We start from the raw sequence: 20,520 nt of genomic DNA on the forward strand, positions 1-20,520 counted from the left end.
TCCCCGCAATAGCATAAATGAGGGCTAGCCCATGAGGCGCGAGTGAACCTGCCGCAAGCAATTAGCTCTGTCTCACTCTTTTGTTTTCCTGTGCCATGTGTGATTCACATCTGTTCCTTGACAGCTACACTCCAGTGTTGCATAAGTGACATTGTCGGGCAACGTATTTAGTTTAGGATAAATGCTTAGTGTGCGAATGTTTTACGGAACTACGACTTGGCGATTGTGCTATATAAGGTGATATATTCTCTTTAAATATTTAGCAACAAATGCATGAATGAATGTCTATAACTGAATACATTTGTTTATGTATGGTTTATATATTTTTCCCACATTTTAGAATAATATCCTCATCAAAATGACTAAATATCTCAAATTGAACTATGGGAGTTATGTTGGGACTTATAATAAATCGAAAATATTTAATGTTTTAGCACTTATTTTGCCCCCTGAGATGCTTTTTAACACTATTGTACGAGTTTGAACATTGAACATTTTATTAAATAAAATATTTGTTATATATTAAAGGAACATATATATCGGCATTATATCATATTTGCAATTTAGTTTTGGCCTACCAAATTCATTTCAAACATTCCATTTAGATTTTAGGTGTCACTATAAACCGATACCGGCAATAACCGTGATATTAATAATCGTGATTATTGATATTGTGTTAATAACATACACCTATAATATTGTAAATATTTCTGCACCCATTTAAACGTTTATCTAAAAGTTGACCACCTTCGTTCGTATTTTGTGTGGCTCATTGGCCAAAAAAGAGAACGGACAAAATTAGACAGAATAATTTAGAAAATATTATCCAGATGATTAGGTTAAAACCATAAAACAGAGTTTTTATAAACATTTCAATAGATATTGTTTTAATTATTTTTCAAGGTCGTGAAAAACTTTGTGGGGAAGCGCACTTTTATGTGTTATATAGAACGGAAACAAATGCAAATTGCCGGCTTGAGGAAGTTTCTTTCTTTACCAATTCACGTCTTAAATAGCTACAAAACTGTACCAGTCGCCCGTGTATGAGAAATCAGATCAACCCCACATCTGTAATGAGGTCAGTCGGGATTGCTCATAGACTCCCATGAGTCTTACCATGTCACAGCACTGCATACAAAGTGTTACTGTGATGTTTAAAAAAATAATAACATTTCTCTTTCAATCTCTTCCATGACTTTGGTTGTTGAAGCACAAGGAAACTGGAAGATAGCTCTGAGTAGGTCACCACACATGAAGTGTGTTTGAGAGAGAGAAAGAGAGAGCGAGAGTGAAAATGTGAGAGTGAGAGAGAGAGAGAGAGAGAGAGAAAGAAAGAAGGAAGAAGTGTGTGGCCATCATTTCTGTGATTACAACTGATTGCCAGCGAGTACTTTACCCACAACCAATGGCTCTTAGCCGCCCATTCCTTCCTATTACACTCAATCTCTGCTCCATTAGTCAAGCACACAAGATAAAAGAAAGATTTGGCTGGATTATCACTTTACGTCTCACATATTCTCTTTGCTTGCATATCCATTCACCTGCAGCGTTTGGGAAGGTCCGCTGAGTTTGATCATCTTTGATCCAGCGAAGTTTAGGAAACGGTTGTAATGCTTTGCACTTTCATCCCGGGAGATTAAATTAAATGCAGGGCTGTCTGGTGGAAGCTGCTTTGCATGCAGCACTGGATGGCTCTTTTCTTTTTTTAAAGGCAGATGTCCCGTAGTCATAGCTGAGCAGAGACAGTCGAATTTAAGAATGTGAATCTGACCTACTTCTGTAACGTACGCTGTGCCGTTGACGTCAATGGCGGGCGGCTCTGGCTGTTGTGGGCGCTCCTCAGGCGAAAGCGAGCGGTCTCAGGTGTAATTCTCACAGAATAAGAGATTTCATTGTGAAGAGTCAAACAGGTCAGGCATTATTAATGGGGTCACATGGCGCGAATACGTGTTTTTCTGTGTCTTTGGTGTGTTATAAATTGCCCATGCATGTAATAGACATGTAAAATTGCAAAATTAAAGTGTCGGAACGAAAGATGCATTCTATCTAAAAGCGAATGCTCATGCAGACCTGCCTGAAATGCCTCGTGTAACCACAACCCCACAAATCTATGTCAGTTTGTGGTATGATTTGACTAAGACCGCCAAAATGTATGCGCAAGTAAGGTGGGCGTAGCTGTCAGTACAATTGCTTTAGAACCTGATGATCCAAATATGGTAAGAGGCGTTACATTTCCGTCACACGCTTGCAATATTCCACCAATCACTAAGTGGTTAACTGGCCAATCATAGCTCACCATGCTTTTCAGAGTGATGAGGTCTGTAAAGAAAATAAGTAAATGAAAATATTCTTTCTTTCTTTCTTTTTTAACATCGCACGTTTGTAGGTCAAGAACAAAATATGGATATGCCCCGCCCATTTCAATATAAATAGAAAAATATCTCTAATATCAATAGAAAATATCTATTTCATACTTTTTATTGGCTGAAATGTAGTCTATTATAAAATGGCCAGTCCGCTTGATAGCAGTGTCTTGCTTGTGGTGGTAATTTTGTTATTGCTTCATCCACCAGAATCCATCTCAGGTGGGGACGGCCCTACAGGTGTTTTATAACCTCGGCAGTCTGAGAGAGACCATCAGAAGTGTGGTGGATGGATACAGGGCATCTGTGCAAGAAAACGTTATTAATGCCCTGGACATTAAAATTCTCACTCAACCCACCAACACCAGAGGTCTGTGCTGTACTCGATGTGCTGTGCTGTTACATTTGTGCATGTATGTTACAGTGTGTTTTATTTGTGCATCTAAGGTGCCCCTGGTCGAGCCGTCATGCCCACTCCGGGAAACACAGCAGTGTTTCGTGCTGCTCTGTGGACAAATTTAGAGAAGCTCATGGACCAGATATTTGCCGCTTGTGGACAGGCATGTCATTTGACATTTACAATTTCTTTTGTTTTATTTAATTCATCTAATAATATGCAGCTTATAAAAGTCGAATGTATTTGCTAAATGCTTCATGTTTGTTTTCATACAGGTGCAACACCTGCAAAAGGTTCTCACTAAAAAGAGGGACCCGGTGACCCACGTGTGTTTTATTGATGACATCATCAAGGTGAGACCGAACGATTAGAGGAAAATTATGCATGAAATAGTTTCAGTTCATTTGAGGTCTTATTCTAAAATTGGTGTGAAGCCGTCCTGATTTTTTATTTAGGTCATGTTCTTCGCAATTCAAAGTTAGCGAACATTGGAGAATGTAAATTAAAGATATTTCTCCAATTTAACCTGTTCAGTTTCACTACAATGAATCTCTTCAGGTATTTTGCATCTGTTACATATTTGCAGCACCTTGTACATTTGTCACAGGTGGTCTTCCCACATGTAAAGAGTTTGTCCTTGATATGTTTCGTTATGTCTGTCCTTGTCCCGGCTGGCCATTACATTAGCAGTAAATGACATTCTAATTGGTGTCTGCAGGTGGCTGCCCCTCTGTGACAAGGTTGTCACGCTCACGCACGCACACACAGAGTATATATCCAGTGTCAAGCATTATAGCCAGACAGTGATGAAACACTTTATCTGCTCCGGGTGAGCTTATGATCATGCAGGAGTGTGTGTTGAGCTGGTGACAGGGACATTATTTGCAAAGACACGTGGGATGCGTTTCTCTTTCGGAATCTCCGGTATCTGTCGCTCTTTGTTCCTTGAAAGGCGAATTGCAGCCGGTAGTTTAAGTGCTATGTTTGGCTAAATGAAGGGCAAGACTGTAAAAAAGTCAGACCAGTGTTTACAGAAGGATTGTACATGAGTGCATATACATGGGATTCTGGCACAATATACTGCATATAAATTCAAACCTCCTGAACCTATTTATAATTTTATAATGCATTTATGAAAAAACAGTCCATGCATTGATCTAACATGACCTCTCATGTTGCTTAACTACACATGAATGATCATTATTAAATTATTAACATCGATCAGAATGCTGTATTTATTTTCAGGAGGGTAACCGAACCCCGCTTGTAGATTTCACCATGCAAAAAATAGGCTCATCTGACGACGTACTACTTTTTGAAACGTTTAGCGGTAAATAATGCACACGGTTTCACGTGCTATTTTTAAATGAGTACATAGTGTGCAGCGTGCAGAAAGCATCATTTTCTCCCTCTGCTGGCATTCATCTCATTTTTACTCTGTAAACAGTTTCGGAGGAGATGAGCCGAGCGACCTCTAATCACCTCTTGGAAAATCAAGATTTTCGGTCGGAAGATTGAGGTCTGAACGGGTGGCGGGCGTTTCCATGGCAACTCCTTTTCCGCGCAGGAAAAGGGAAAAGTTAGATTTGAGGATGAGGGTGGTATTGCGAGATGGGTCGCTAGACTAGCGCAAGAGTCGTGATGGATAACGTAAGAATAAATGTTTGAGGACGACACGGAGAATAAAATCTGTGCTGATGAAATACATTAGTATTGTGTGGACTTCAATTTTGAGATGAAAGCTCGTACATGCTCTTGGTGAAGTGAGGGGCAGTTTTATATTCCGTCCACCCTGAATGATTGGCAGGTCGTCTTGATGTCATTCAGGCATATAGATATGTGTCGCAGAGTACGCATTTCTCTTCAAGTCTTAAAAACAACCCAACATACCCATAGTGCCTCTGAGTGTTCCGGGTGTAGGACAACAAGGACCGGAACATTGTGCAGGAGTCAGTGTTAAAGCTTAACAAAGCTGCTGTCGGCTTCCCCTGGAGAAGGTGGGTGAGAGGCGTGTTTTGCTTTTTTTTTGTTTTCACTGCCTCCTCTTCCAAAGCTGTTACCAAACTCCCACAACCTTACACCTTTATTTGTGGCAAAAAGACACCCCCAAACGCACCCGTCGAAAAGTGAAACCACCACATTTAACAGTTACACGAGTAAAACAGACCTTCCCGCTCGATCTCCACCTGCTTTCGGATAGCAAACAAACAAACCTTGTGCCTTTTGGCACGAGCGAGTCTACACACACGGCCCCCTTGGTCTACTTCAGGTGTCAAAGGTGTGAAATAAAAATTCATAGGAGAAAAAGCAATTCCCAGGAAATTCATGTGTGTATATATTAGAAATCATGATATACGCACACATCATAATTCATTTTCCACCCAAAATGGAGGAACTGTAGGACATTAAAAGATTGGACTCCATTTGGTCTCAGACTTTTGGACTGTATATTATTAATATTTCTCACTCTAGATGCACACTTCTTTTTCTTGGTTGTAGTATGCAGTGTTGGGAATGGTGTGACTCATGAGAGAGAGTGATTTTATGGCTGTAAACATCTTTAGGCTGATGTACGGTGAGTGTGCAGGGACATTTAGAGCAGGTGATTTGTGACACACGCGTTGGGCGCTGTGTGTGCCGGGTCCTTTCACAACACAAGTGCTTATTCATCTGTCTGACAGTACAGGATAGAGAGAGACAGGATTACACTTAGTTTACAGAATGACACTTATTGTCTCCTCACTCAGTGGCATCAGAGGAGGCTTTTAAAATCTGTGTCTGTCTGCATGTAGGTACATTATTTGCTTTGAATGACCCTTTGGGTTCGATTAAACCATCAAAATATGAATTATGGTACAAAATGAAAAAATATTTCACTTTAAGGGTAAACTACAGCATATTAGAGGAAAGGAATTTTATTTTAATATTCAAAACTTCATAGCAAAATAAAAGAGTAATTAATTCATAAATTAAGCATTTTTATCAATAGCTTACTTTGACTAAGTTTTGATCACATGTTTGTTTTTTTGCCAAACCTCCTTAAAAACTTACAACACAACACGCACACACAATTTTAATGTCTTTATTAATATATTTGAATAAAAGGCAAAAGCGTAAATTTTCAAAATTTGTGTCACTTTTGAGCTCTTCAGTTAGTTCAACCTCATTTGTGTATTTTGTTGGCTTTGTTTGCCTTGACATCATTGTTATCTCAGAGATAGCGTTTGTATAATTAAATTGTGTTGTATTCAAGACTATTATATGTTTTTAGGGCTGTCATGCGATTAATCACGATCAATTGCATCCAGAATAAAAGTTTGTTTTAAGCATACGTGTACAGTGCATATCATTTTTTATTTATAAAAACAAAGAACTTCTTTATATTCACCAATAATTTAAATTACATTCAAATTTTTATTCATTTTTATTTAATATATTTTTCAAATATATCCATTTGTGAGTTTGTTTTTATAAATACAAAATGTATATGCACAGTACGCAGACATATATTATGTAAACACAAACTTTTATTCTGGATACGATTAATCATGATTAACCGTTAGACAGCCCTAGTTTTTTTTTTCCGAAAAACAAGCTTCATTTGTCTGTTTTGTTAATGCCATTCTTCTTCGCTCAAAAACTGTCATTGATGTGTGTAATGTTTGGTCTCCTCAGGATGGCCATCCGGACATCTTGCACACCTTCTGGAGTTCAGTCACTCAGACGCTCTCCGAAGAGCTGCAGAAAGCCACAGCCGGTGAGTCTCAGTCTGGGGTTTTTCTTCGAGACGATGCCCCGTCACGCATCTCAAAAGCTCATTCTGCGAGTTACACAACCCCCCCTCCTGCGCCTCTCTCCTCTGCTCTTACATCCCATTCAAACTCTATTACCCACGTAACGCTGATCTGGCTCTGCATTTGAGAGCGATCTTTAACCCTTTCCCGCATCATTTCAACATCTCCAATCATGATGGTGACCGGCTCCCGTCTTTACATGAGAGATGCTGTTCTTTAGATCTCAGGCCTGAAGGCAAGACTATCTATTGATCTGTCTGTGTTATCACGAGCTAATAATGCCGTTTGCTTCACTCGTCCTGATCGATAGAAAGCAAATAGGACATTCTGCATCACTTTCATTAGCCGAATGCTTGTGCATTACTCTTCTTCTGAGTCTTTATCAGTCCTGATTTAAAAACTCTCAATCCACGTCTGACCCCAGGGCTTTTATTTATGCACATCAATTGAAGGACCTCCTCCACAAAGCTCTGATGCACTTTAGATGCCAACCTTTACGGCTCCCAAAGTTCGCCAGGGAACATCTTAGATTTCGTTCGATTCTTTTGGACAATGTCTAGAGACATCACTGGCTTCAAAGAAAGATGCGTATATGAATGATTTATCTCTCGCTCTTTGTCCTACACTATGTGTGACTTCTGAGGGCCTCTTCCATAACTCCTTCCTGAACTGTTTTGTTTTCAAGGAGCCTCTTTAGGGTCTCTGTTTGAGTTCCTGGACCCACGGGACACATAGGAATAAAATTACAGAAATAAAACAGTCAGAAGGCTGGAGTTTTCATTTATGCATTTGTTATCAGACCTTTGACCTTCAAAGGTTTTATTTATACACCTCTGTTTTTATGTTATATTGGTGATTCTCACTTTTTCGTCTCCTGTTTCGTTCATCTTGTATGGCTCTCGCCTCCCTCTCAGAGGTAAGATGTTCTGTTGTGTTTGAACACAGCTGTTTTTATTAAATGAATAAATTCGCGATGATTTCTGTACATCTTCGCTTTAGATGATGGCAAAACAAAGGCTGAAAGTGACTTTAATCGAACTACTCGATTATACATTCATCAAATCAGTCTGCGTATGAAACAATCTGCATAATATTTTGCAATGAGCATTCAATCACCTGTAAAGTTCAGTTATTATCATATTAATGAAGATTAATTTTCATTTATCTCACTCATTTGACTCTGGTTTTGTCACTCGTGTTCCCTGTGTTTAGTGATGATTTTGTCAGAGTGATGGGAGATGAAGGGATTTGTGTGTTTTAAGCTCAACGAGGCACAAAGACGGGATTGGTTGTTGGGTTTCTATTGTCATGACTACAAAAGCATGGCTCACTGCTTACATACAGTATAGTGGGCTTTTATTGAAATAAGCCTGGCAATAAGATGATGATAAAACACATCTCACACCGCGACAGGTGATGCCTTGTGGTTGACTGGAAAATAGAGCAAGTATACAGACAGATATTTAGACAGACAGAGAGGGAGACAGATAAAAACAATAGACACAGACTGACGGATAGATATACAGACAGATAGAGAGGGAGACATATATAGAAATAGCCAGAATTATACATAGATATACAGACAGAGAGGGACAGAAATACACATAGATAGACAGACAGACATATATTTGGTGTCAGGCAGTCATTATTTAACATGCTACATATGTTACAATATGTCCACAAATGTATCTCTGAAGCACTGTTTCTTCGTTTTTGTTTTCTCAGCATCGACCTTTCTCAAACAGGCTCTGGAGGGCGAGTATCCCAAACTCCTGAGGCTTTACAATGAGCTGTGGAAGCGTCTGCAGCAGTACAGCAGCAGTGTACAGGGGGCGCTAGAGAGCAGCTCTGCGGGTCTGGACATCGAACATGACACTGAAGATCTTTTTACTTGCAAGAAACCAGACTACGAGTGAGCATAGACAAAGAATATCAATCCTATTTAAGAGACCATTATGTTGTTTTACAGTATGACTGTATTAATGGCAATTTTGGCTTAGGAATAAAATTCTTTATTTAAAATAAAGTATACAATCATACAGAGGTACCTAATTTCTCAAAAATGGTCAAATCTGTTGTAATCGTACAAATGCCATTATTCATCTTAAAAGCTTGTCCGTGTGGCCGTGATGTAGAGAGTAAACTGTACTTGCAGAGAAGGTCTTTGTAACATTAACCCATTAATACTGTAATAATTGTGGCCAGTGCCGGTGGCTGCAGCTGTCAGTCCACACCACACCATAAAGACCAAAAGCCAGGCAGACGTCCAGACCCTTTAGTGGAGAACATGACCAGAGGCTCCAATAAAACAAATGACCTTCTCACTCTTAAACTCAGCCTTCAGGAATGAGAAACAAAGCGGAGAAAGACTGATATCGCCCTGAGACCTAAACAATATAAATTACGTCGCATTATGGTTCATGTGAATGGGGACAGATATTAACAAGCAGAAATCACAACGTGAACATCACATTTCTCAGTGCAGACTTTGAAAGTGGTCAAAGATATGAACGATTGTTTTAATTGAAGTCAAACACTTGCGCTTGATGTCCTGCAGAGATGAGCGCGCTATGTAGGCTACGGTGTACCGCTGTTTTCTCACATGCATTTTCAATTTAGTCTCCATTAGTAGTGATCTCTACGGGTGTGCTTCTGATTAAAACTACCCATTTAGGTCAGTGAATTATTAGACACAGACACGTCTGACAAAACTGTACTTATAAGATGACATGAACAAGTGACATAATGGGTATGACTCGCTTGATTGTTCAAACAATATGACGGGTGTTACTGTTCTGTCAGGGTTCTAATAGAAGAACCGGAGTATAATTTTTGGTCTTGCTTTCATCCAGTCCAGAGAAGGATCTGAAGAGCTCCCTACAGCCGTATGAAGCCGCTTACCTGTCCAAGTCCCTCTCTCGCCTCTTTGACCCCATCAACCTCGTATTCCCTCAGGGGGGGCGAAACCCACCCTCCAATGATGAGCTGGACAGCATCATAAAGACCATAGCCAGGTACACTTCTCTTAGATTCATAATAGCTGTTACAATACCTAGTGAGCTTCTTACCCAGTCTTAGGGATCATTAAGTGTCAACTACACCAGATTTTGAGTTGAATATTACAATTTTGTTTTGACTTTTATCTTTCCAGGAGAAAAGGTAAATTAAATAATAAAGAAATCTAAAATATGAAATTATGTGAATGACTGTTAACAGGGTAATCCACTGTTTTGTAGAGGGGGTCAAAATGACAATGTTCACCTAAAATTTAAAACCAAATTATAGGGGGTAAACAAATTACTGAACAAAGACAAGAGTGTCATTATTTTATTTAAACTCACAAATTGTTAGACCTATTAGTAGAATATGTTGACTTCAGCAATCCTTGTTGCATTACACGCCAATGGTGATGGTTCAAAAACGAGAAAATGCCACTTTTTGTGCTCTTTTTCCAAAGTTTGCTTGCCTGTAACTCAATAGGTTTTAATGATGTCTTAATATCCTTTTAGATTCTGATTACGAATACACTTGTCTTGTACTATCTCCATTGATAAGGCCCTACATGGTACAGTCCCAGAGATATTGGGATCTCAAAATGCCACCATGTGCAATTTGGAAATATGTACCCGTTTTCGAAAGTCGCAAACTAAATGATAATTGTTATATTTAAAGACCATCTAAAGCGCCTCACTGATTTAATGATCTGTCAGTAGTTGATTTGTCTGTGTTTATGTCACCCATTAGCGAGCTGAATGTCGCATCAGTGGACCCGGGCCTGACGGTGGCTGTGGCCAAGAACGCAGCCAAGACCGTGCAGCTTTTCTGCGTCAAGTCGGAGCAATTGGTAAGACACGCACAGCGATAATGAGGCGGTGTAAGGGGGAGGCTGTCTGCTCTCATGCCCCTCAGTCCTGGCGCGGAGGTGACACACGGCCAGCGACCGAGCTCATTACGAGAGCAGAAGACATGCTGGAGCCTCAGAGGATCCGAGCACCTGCTGAGAACCATGACCTGAACAAGTGGAAGGAGGAACCACATCTACCTAGTTAGAGTTTCTGGTTGATTTGGACTAAAAATAGCAGCTCTACCAATCAAGAAAAGAGGAGGATAAAGAGCAGGTCACATCAGAACGCAGACTCGGTCGGTAGGCGCTCAGCGGAGGAGTGGATGGCTAACACTTTGGAGAAATTGACATCAAAACGTTGCTTCATCAATAGCGAACGTTTCACATTGAGATGAGCTGAATTTTCATCTTTGATTTGTTTGTATGTTAAGTTTCACCCAGCGCTGTCCGACTTGACTCTGAGCTGGGGTTTGATGGATGACGGCTGGCCGGTGAGGTTGTGATTGAATTAGTCCAGTGTCTGACTCTACCTGTCTTATGTCAGCGAGCAGATGAGTTACGAGGCTTCCTGCCGTACAGATGAGTGTGTGCCAACCATTCAGAATCCTGTTAACTCAATTCAGGGTCATACGTTGACATCTCTGGCCTTGCTTCAGGGCATGATGATATCACGGTAACACGTTGCGTAATGCATCTGTTAAGCTATCACAGACTTCATGAGGTCCTCGCGATCATCTTGAGAAAGGCAGTGTTTGTTTTGATTTAAGCTCGGCTTAACAGACAGTGTAAACTAAGGCGAACTCTATTGAGCTCTTATATCGGTTTTACTGTGTTAACAAGACACTGATCTCATTCTGTGATGTCCTCATTAGACGATGACCTCATTCTGTGAAAAAGCTTACATCTCAGAAGTTCTCCACACAATGTATCTCTTATGACGGACATCATCACAGTCCAATGAGATCTTCGCTTTGTGCAATGGCCTCCTGAGATCCTGATTGGTTTTCTTTCAACTATAAAAGCAAATGATTAAATGATAAAGGACGGCTGAAGTCTCAGCCTAAGATGTCACGCCAATGGATCGTTGGCTAAACGTCTGATGCATTCTTTAAAGGTCCGCCTGGAAACGACACAAAGTCGTCTGATCCAAGAAGTAAGCTTTCGTGTTTACAACGGTTGCAACAAGAATTCATCACGATCGTCTAAACGCTTAATTCCTAAAGTTATGAACTTCGATAAAATGTGATTGGTTTCTTTACCTGTAAGTCATACAGCTTCTTAGGCGGGCCTTGGCCAAAGAAAGCAGGCAAAGGTTCCAGACCTGCAGTATGGCTACGCGAGACCAAAGACCGTTACCCACAATGCAATGAGGGGCACATTGTTTTACAACAAATAATACAAATGGAAGAAACACACATGATATCTTAACAGCTGTAGCACACGTGTAGCGTAGCGCTCTGAGGATTCGAGTGTCATATGAATGTTTTTGGTCTTCAGGCATGTTTATACGCACTGGAGTCTGCTCTTTATTTAATCGTCAGGTGTGAAGATCAACCCACATACAAGCAGATTGTGTCGCGCTCGGCATCTCCACACCTGCCACGGGAAACGTTAATGAACTGTTGCCGTGCCATTTTTAGACTGTTGCCATAGCACCCCCTGTTGCAACTATCATAGGTGGCTTTTTCTCTCTGGTGGCGTGTCATTTTATTCAGTATCTCCTCCAGGTGTTGTTTTTTGGACTTGAGTTTTCGCTGTGTTTTGAGGTTTGTTAGGAGTGTATGTTTGTCTGCGAGTGACCGCTGCGGCCCTCCGCTTGTTAGTTCCCGCGGTGTGACAGCGAGCCGGGCAAATCCTCCTCGTTTTATCCTCTCCCCACCGCTCGCCCACCCACCCACAATGCCAGCTGCCTCTGCCGTCTGAGCTCCATGGCGACGGCCACGTCCCAGCATGCCGACCGCTGTGCCACCACCGAGCAAAGCGCTTCTGACCTCAGAAAAACGCGGGGAACTCTGGGAAAATTAGCGGCAGCCTCGCTTCAGCTGATTATTTACTTGGGCCTTTTTTGTTTTGATTTTAAGCATCGTTTAATCTCGCTCTTTTTCTCATTTGTGTCTCTCTTTCTCCAGCTGTGCACGCAGGGTGATGCCAGTCAGGTGATCGGGCCCCTGACGGAGGGTCAGAGGAGGAACGTTGCCGTGGTGAACTCGCTGTTCCGCTTACAGCAGGCTGTTGCTAAAGTACGACTTTGATTATTTACACTCCTTGATATTGTTTTGAAGGCCTGTTCACACCAAAATGAAAACCATACAGATGACTCCAGCTCCAGAGCAAGAAAACAATACAGTTTGAGTCTTGTTTTGTCGTATGTGAAATCCACAGTCTTTGTCAGTCTATAAACCGCACGTCTGTTGTGTCTTTGCTCAGGAGAGAATCCTGGGAAAACCGCAGACTCATCATCCGTCTACACTGTGCAATACGAGCGGCTGTATTTCACAGATGGCTTTTAGCACCGCTTGATGGAGTTTTTCAATCTCCCGCATTAAAAAAACATGACGGCTTTCTCTCACCACTGTGATTAATAAAGTAATAAAGTGAGATTGCTCTTTGTTGAAATATTTAAACTGAAGGTGATGAAACGCTTGTTTCAGCAGGATTGGTTTTGAAGGGCCAGGAGTGTGAAGGACAGATATTGTTGTGAATGTTGGAAGTGTGTATGTTGATTTTAGGCTGTTTGTGTTGTCAGGTCATATCTGGATTGGGTTCCTGTCCTCCAGCCGCTGAACAAGCTCTCACCGGATCTTCGGAGGTAAAGTACACATAAGTAAAATTGCACAAAAACACAATTTTGGTTTGGATATCAGCACACGGCAGGACACGTCCTCATATTCGTAACATTGCTCTTTTTATTCTTGTCTGCATCAAACGTACTACTGTGTTGTGTGATACAGTTTGTGCATGTGTGATGTTCAGAGTTTAACAAGAGAGCAAGGAGCAGAGGGGCTGAATTTTGCAGGAGGTTTTGGAAAGTAATTGGGTAAACATCGAGCTGCTCTGAATTCAGCTCTCTCTCTCTCGCCTCGGTTAAATTGGCTATCAGATGAGTAAACCGGTCATTCTGTTTTTCTCTTTAGCTTTTAACAAAAGCCAGCGGCTGCACACACACACACACACACACACCTCCTTTAACCCACGATTGTTAAGTGCAAACACAGAAACCCAAGGTGAAAACACAGCCCGACAGTTTAACCACCCGCTGTTCTTTCAGCTCGGTCGAGGTTGCTTTTAAATCCCAAAATCTCCGCATTGAATCCAAGAACAACATCGGGTTTCGTTAGAAATTATGACGTCGTCTGTATAAATTTTAAACAAAACAGGACACAATCATCACCCAGTCTTCAGAGCCGTGATGACTAGAAGTCGTGTCTGTAGAGAATGTGAGCGGTAACTTTGTTTCTGAGGGATTTAAGGAGCGAGCGATGAGCGTCGAGATTTGCTCTTTATCTCGTGCATGCAGGGAAGCGGTTTACATCGATGTCACCCAAAGATGAAGAGCCAGATATGGGGTTCAGACACCGAGGGCGGGGACACACGATGGTCAGACTGATGTCCCATCAGCAAATGTCAGCCAATCATACGAGAGGACAAAGAGCAGACGTTAGCATGAGGCAACTGTAAAACATTCGAGCCTTACGAAAGAACTTTATTAAACACGGATACAATAACATTTGAGCAATGAGAATTATTTCTCATCAATGACATTCATTCCAGAGCAAAGGGAAACTTCGGCTCAGGTATTATCTGTGTCTCTCTGTTGAGGTCTCTTCTAAAAAAAAAAAACATTTGACGATGTCTCTTAAATTAAGCTCAGATTTGAAAGTCAAAATGATTGAAGATCTCAATATGAACTCAAACATTTCCCATCAAATGTACCCAAATCCAGATGATTTTACCTCTGCAATCTACATTTATCGTTTCATAAATATCTGATGTTGTGTTCGTGTTTTTTGCAGTCGGTTCAGGCTCTGATGACTTCTGCCGTTCAGCCGCTCCTCAGTTCTGTCAGTGATTCTGTTGAAGCGATACTCATCACTATGCACCAGGAGGATTTCTCTGGGTAAGCAAACATCACACAGGCTGGAATAACGCACGATGCACAAGCTTTATGAATCCATAAACATGTTTGGTGTTCATATGTCAGCGTTGTTTGATTATCAACGTTCTTCATAATATCTTCTTTTGGAAAGAAACTCATACAGGTTTGAAATGAGGGTAATTAAACGATAAAAAATAATTATGGGTGAACTGTCCCTTTAACACATGCACAGCAACTTATTTACACATAGTTATTTTAAGTTAAGATTTTGTAATGTCAGTTAGGAATGAGATAGACTATATATAGACTTACTGAAGTTAATAATGGCCGTGATATAATCGTACAGAACTGTTGTTTATTTTCCACCTCTTTGTCTTTTGCGTTGTGTTGTATTTTGTGATAAAGGAGACCTTTACCTAAGTGTCTGTTCTGTATTCAGCGTTCACTCTCATTCTCAATCACACGGGCGGTCCGGCGAATACAGCAGAGAGTGATGTAACAGCGTTTGATAACATTTAAACCTCTGTGATGCAGCACAGCTTTCTTTGTCCACATCTCTTGTCCCCTCAGGACCGAGGTGCGGGTTTGGTGGGTCTATTTTATGACAGCATTCCTGAGGGAAGACGAGAGAGAAATAAACATGCTATTAAGTCGACTTTATCTAGAAATGTCCTCGCTTTCCCCCTATCGACCGCCATCAGCTATTTGAGAAAGATGCTAAAAATACTTAGAGAAACCTGTTAAAAAAACTTCAAATTCAAAAATGTTATCCTGTGCTTGTGAAAGAAAAGATCTGATTTAACATTTTTGAGCTTGTAAAAATCTTGCACATTTTCTTCACTGCTTGCTTTACTGACATCTACTTATTAATAATATTAGTAATGTTTGTGTTGTGTGTAGTTCTCTCCCTGCAGGTGGCCGCCCAGACGTGCCGTGTTCTCTGTACATGCGTGAGCTCCAGGGCTTCATCGCGCGTGTGATGAGCGATTATTTCCGCCCGCTGCAGTGTTTGGACTTCCTGTACGACAGCACGGAGAACATCGCCCAGCGTGCCATCGCCCTCTTTATCCGCCACGCCAGCCTTCTGCGTCCGCTCGGGGAGGGAGGCAAGATGAGACTGGCGGCTGACTTTGCTCAGGTGAGAATGACGAGGGTCTGTCTCCAGCCTTCCTCATTCAAGTTTCACTTCAAGAAAAAATCTGTCACTCCAAACCTGACTTTCTTCTGCGGATAAGAACCCCGACAGCTCTTTTTATAAATAATGAAAGGGAGTGAGGAATGTGTGTGTCTGTCTCCTACTGTCCGACTGATTCGATGTCCATGAGTTTTAAATGTGTGTTGTGTGTGTTCAGATGGAGTTGGCCGTGGCTCCTCTCTGCAGACGCGTGTCAGATCTGGGGAAGGCGTACCGTCTGCTGAGATCTTTCAGGTGAGTTTGTCCCCATGTGACTGCGCAGACTCTTGATTTGTGTCGTCTTGTGTTCTCATCCTCCTCCCGCTGAGTTCTCGCTTTGTGAACAGAGGTCGCCTGGTGCGCTCCCGCTGAAAATGACTGTTCATTAACAGAGAGAGAGAAAGGAAGGTTACTAATGGAGATGATTGTCTGATGAGATGGGGAGAACACTGTCAGATAAACTGTAATACTCTTTAAGCTTCAGTGAGCTTTTTGAGTTGAGTTTCTCAATTGACTTGATTTGTGCCAACTAATGAATAAAAAACGTCATGCTTGTAAAGACCTTCAAGCTTTTTCTCCATTCCATATGTATAATAGATAAATGATGGAGTGTAGTATTTCTTTCAGAGCGGGCTTTTAATTAAGAGACACTTTTGTTGAAAATTTTGAAACACACAAGCGTAAAATGATATTATAAAGAATATCTCCACTATTAATATTGACTTTATTTAGGTCATTGTTTTGCTTTTATTTGCGGTCTTTTGTGATCAAGGTCATTCAATTTTCACATTGGTTTTCCTATTCTTTTGGTTATCATATTCTATAGCGTCTCCTTTCTGAATCATTCTGATGTGGACTGATCTCCAGTGAATAGGATATGAATTTATTTGTCTCTGGCTGTTTCAGACCCCTTCTGTTCCAGACGAACGAACACATCGCTAGCAGTCAGACGCTGGGAGATTTGATTCCTTACAGCACCATATTGCATTTTCTGTTCAGCCGCGCTCCCGCTGAACTCAAATCCCCACACCAGGTACACACAGACACACACAGACATGGACAGTCCTCTGTTATAGAGATTCAGGGATTGAGGGTTTGGCCGTGTGAAAGTAAGAGGGTTTGAAGGTCACATTGTGTTTATTGTACCCTTGAGCGAGACAGTTCCCTTCAGCTACCCCACCTTGCCTCTCCTATGATCTGCATGATGTTGTGGAAAAATGTGCAAAAAAATTATAATTCTTGAAGGATTAAAATTATTGTGATATTGTAATATTACTGCATCTCTAAACACAGAGAGCGGAGTGGTCGATCTCACGTTACTCTCAGTGGTGGGATGATCATCCGTCAGAGAAGGACCGACTGACGCTCATCAGGTAAGAATTGTCATTAAAATCCACTTTAACTGTTTATGTGATGGAAATTACTTTTTCAAATGCACTTTTGTTAAGTGCAATGTCTTAAAAGCGATTATGAAAAATTTGTTCTGGTAAATGCAAAAGACTTGAGACATCATAACAAGGTCAAGCAGATTTGTTGGTCATTAGATTTCGGGGAGCCCTGGACTCATTGAGCAGACGTGATCTGTTCAGTACACACATCATGTGAATTCAATTTGTCAGTACGACATCAGCGCTCTCTAGAGGCGCATTACAGACAGAACGGCTACTTTGATGGTGTTCAAATGATGTATGTGTCATTGGTTGCAGAGGAGCGCTGGAGGCGTACGTGCAGTCGGTTCGAGCTCGGCAGGGGAAGGAGTTTGCTCCGGTTTATCCCATCATGCTTCAGCTCCTGCAGAAAGCCACCACCGCGTCATAGGACTGAACAATCCTAATGCACACTCACCTTCAACAAAACATGAATTATTATTAGCATTATTCAAATTATTGTCTTATGGTTATAAATGAATGTGGTTAAAATTGTTTTTATGGGGCTGTTTGGTTTTTGGCACTCGTATGACTTTCATAAGGATTTCATACTTTATTATGCCTCTACAGATGTTCTGCGGTTTAGTTTTAGCTGAAACGAATCATTTGTTAAACACACGATGTGTAAATTCTAATTAAAGTTTGTCTCAATCCTTTATCTCAGCTGTTACGTCTTTAAATCAAAATGTGCCCTGACAGATGATCAGGACCCCGGAGTAAAGAGATCTTATATTAGCCTGAAGGGATTTGTGTTGTCATAACAACCGGCAAACTGTCTCGCACATTATTGCCCCAAAAATACAGAATTAAGATGAATGTTTCATAAATTATTATTTTATTATATGAAGTAGCCTGGATGACTGGATTGTGCAATGGACCCGTCTCATGTCTTTTTTTACTATCCTGTAAAAATGAAGCTATAACGGACAAAAAAGCGTACTTTTAAAAATGAGAAATAATAGACAACAACCATCCAAACAAAAAACAAACCCAGCTGTATTCAACACATTAAGGGTATATCTCTATCTGTGAATACTGATGTGTCAAACATTGAACATTCAGGTAAAATTGAGATTTTGTGAAACGTTGACGGTACTCTGGAGGGTTTTTCAGACCTTGAAGAGTAGCGTCTGCTGGTTCATTTGATGTGTTTTAGCACCATTAACACAATTCTTCCCAGAGGTTCTTTGTCAATCATTTCTCAAATCGTACGTGTCCTGTTGTCTTCACAGTTGTCTTTCTGCACTACCTGTCACTTATGTATCATTATTGCAAGACGCATGTTTCAAAACACTATAAAGTATATCTGAGTGCATCTCTTAGATCTTTGAATTTACGGATGACAAAATGATTGGCTTCAGAATTAAGAGGTATGTACAGGGGCACAAACAATTATTTTGACCCTTATGAAGCTTTGAATGTCTGAATGTCACTTCAGTGCATAATAATATCAAACCATGACCAAAAAAAGTATAAAGACGATTTCTATCTTTCACACATAGCATGAGCTGGTAAACAGTTGTTTCTCAAATGCTTCAGATGGGTGTGGAGTGATGTCTGATGTTCTCTTGATATTCAGCTCAGGTACTTGTCTTTGAATCTCAGAGTCTCTCTGTGTCTCCTCCTACACCACCAGAGACCTTCACATGGTCTTCAGAGACATGACACACTCATTCATCTCTGTCTCTGGCGAGCACTTCTTTCACTTTGGCTTTCTTTTCCACAGGATTCTGAAAGTTACAATACTGCTGCTCTCTCGCTCTCTCTCTCTCGTTTTATAATCTCATAATTATGTAAATGTTATTCATGCAATGTACTAACTGTTCTCTGAACAATTATGTCTTTGAATGAATTTGTTTGTGCATGAAGGAGAAGCAGTTACTCAATATTTCACGCTGTCTTAGTTCAGCAGAGCAAATCTGGCCTCCTATACATAATTTATCCGGACATATGAATTATGAACTAAAAAAGAATAAAAATCCTAATCTATTACATGCACCCAAACAATTCAGCAGTCCACCTGATTAACATGCAGATACTTTAAAGAGTTAACATTATACACTAGAGATACACTGGCCTGAATGTGTTAGGACATAAATGTGCTGTAAACAAATGAGCAGCCAGTGTCAGGGCCTTTATTTAAAATAAACAATTGCTGCATGAAATATAATACAAAGTTAAGATAAACCTTCCTTACAAATAATGAACCTTTCTGAAAGCAGTCAAAGAATGAAACACTTAAACTAACAAGATGCTCTTTACAGTAACTATTTTAACTAATATTTTATTTAAAACACGTGTCATTTCCTGTCTCATGTCAAATTATATGAGGTTCATTTTTAACTTGGTGATTTTTACATGTACAGGTAAAACATTTAAGATCAAACAGTACAGACAGTAAGTAAAGTGAGAATAGAAATGAGGAAAAAAAAATTGTATAAAAGGGGTTTACTACAAATAACTTAAAAATTACAGTTCTACCACAGTAACCACAAATTTACCCTCGTTTTTTTAAGTAAAAATACAACGTTACCATAAAAATGGCCATTAATATTATTAAAAAATGGTTTAAAAATGGTTTTACAACATATAACTTAAAAATTACAGTTCTACCACAGTAACCACAAATTTACCCTCGTTTTTTTTAAGTAAAATACATTGTTACCATAAAAATGGCCATTAATATTATTAAAAGAATGGTTTAAAAAATGTTTTTACAACTTATAACTTAAAAATTACAGTTCTACCACAGTAACCACAAATTAACCCTCGTTTTTTTAAGTAAAATACATTGTTACCATAAAAATGGCCATTAATATTATTAAAAATGGTTTAAAAATGGTTTTACAACAAATTACTTAAACATTACAGTTCTACCACAGTAACCACAAATTAACCCTCGTTTTTAAGTAAAATACATAATTGTTCCCATAAAAATGGCCATTAATATTATTAAAAATGGTTTAAAAAATGGTTTTACAACAAATAACTTAAAAATTACAGTTCTACCACAGTAACCACAAATTAACCCTCGTTTTTTAAGTAAAATACATAATTATTACCATAAAAATGGCCATTAATATTATTAAAAATGTTTTAAAAATGGTTTTATAACAAATAACTTAAAAAGTATTGTTTGGTGTTTATTTGTATAATTGTGATCAGTAATAAATGATTGATCTGTGTTTAGATATACCCTGGTGTAGGGTAGGTTTGTGGGTGTGGGGCATCCTGGGGGGTAGATCCTGAAAGCCACTTCTCATATTACAACACTTCCCGCGAGAAACCCCCCAGTCGCGCCAAAACCCCACCTGTACGCCCACCTTTATTCATGTCCCATCTTGTCAAACGAAACCTGGCCCGGAGGCATTAGTGGCATATGTATTAATACCCCGCTGAAATAATGATGTGCGATGTTTCATTTA

General features: G+C 40.0%; 1 protein-coding gene across 1 annotated transcript in view; it reads left to right on the forward strand.

Annotated features, from left to right (window-relative positions):
* cog5 (component of oligomeric golgi complex 5) overlaps window positions 1–18,410 on the forward strand; it is a 45,253-nt gene extending 26,843 nt beyond the window's left edge. The window contains exons 8-22 of the mRNA XM_056747949.1: window positions 2,574–2,733; window positions 2,811–2,923; window positions 3,036–3,113; window positions 6,436–6,517; window positions 8,280–8,466; window positions 9,407–9,568; window positions 10,299–10,398; window positions 12,528–12,638; window positions 13,145–13,207; window positions 14,412–14,515; window positions 15,395–15,632; window positions 15,847–15,923; window positions 16,575–16,701; window positions 16,962–17,041; window positions 17,375–18,410. Coding sequence (XP_056603927.1) covers window positions 2,574–2,733; window positions 2,811–2,923; window positions 3,036–3,113; window positions 6,436–6,517; window positions 8,280–8,466; window positions 9,407–9,568; window positions 10,299–10,398; window positions 12,528–12,638; window positions 13,145–13,207; window positions 14,412–14,515; window positions 15,395–15,632; window positions 15,847–15,923; window positions 16,575–16,701; window positions 16,962–17,041; window positions 17,375–17,486 — 1,794 coding nt within the window. The 3' untranslated portion in view covers window positions 17,487–18,410. The remainder of the gene's footprint in view (window positions 1–2,573; window positions 2,734–2,810; window positions 2,924–3,035; window positions 3,114–6,435; window positions 6,518–8,279; window positions 8,467–9,406; window positions 9,569–10,298; window positions 10,399–12,527; window positions 12,639–13,144; window positions 13,208–14,411; window positions 14,516–15,394; window positions 15,633–15,846; window positions 15,924–16,574; window positions 16,702–16,961; window positions 17,042–17,374) is intronic.
* Window positions 18,411–20,520: the final 2,110 nt, after the last annotated feature.

This window comes from Triplophysa dalaica, chromosome 5 (assembly GCF_015846415.1).
Source record: "Triplophysa dalaica isolate WHDGS20190420 chromosome 5, ASM1584641v1, whole genome shotgun sequence".
Classification (NCBI taxonomy): Eukaryota; Metazoa; Chordata; class Actinopteri; order Cypriniformes; family Nemacheilidae; genus Triplophysa; species Triplophysa dalaica.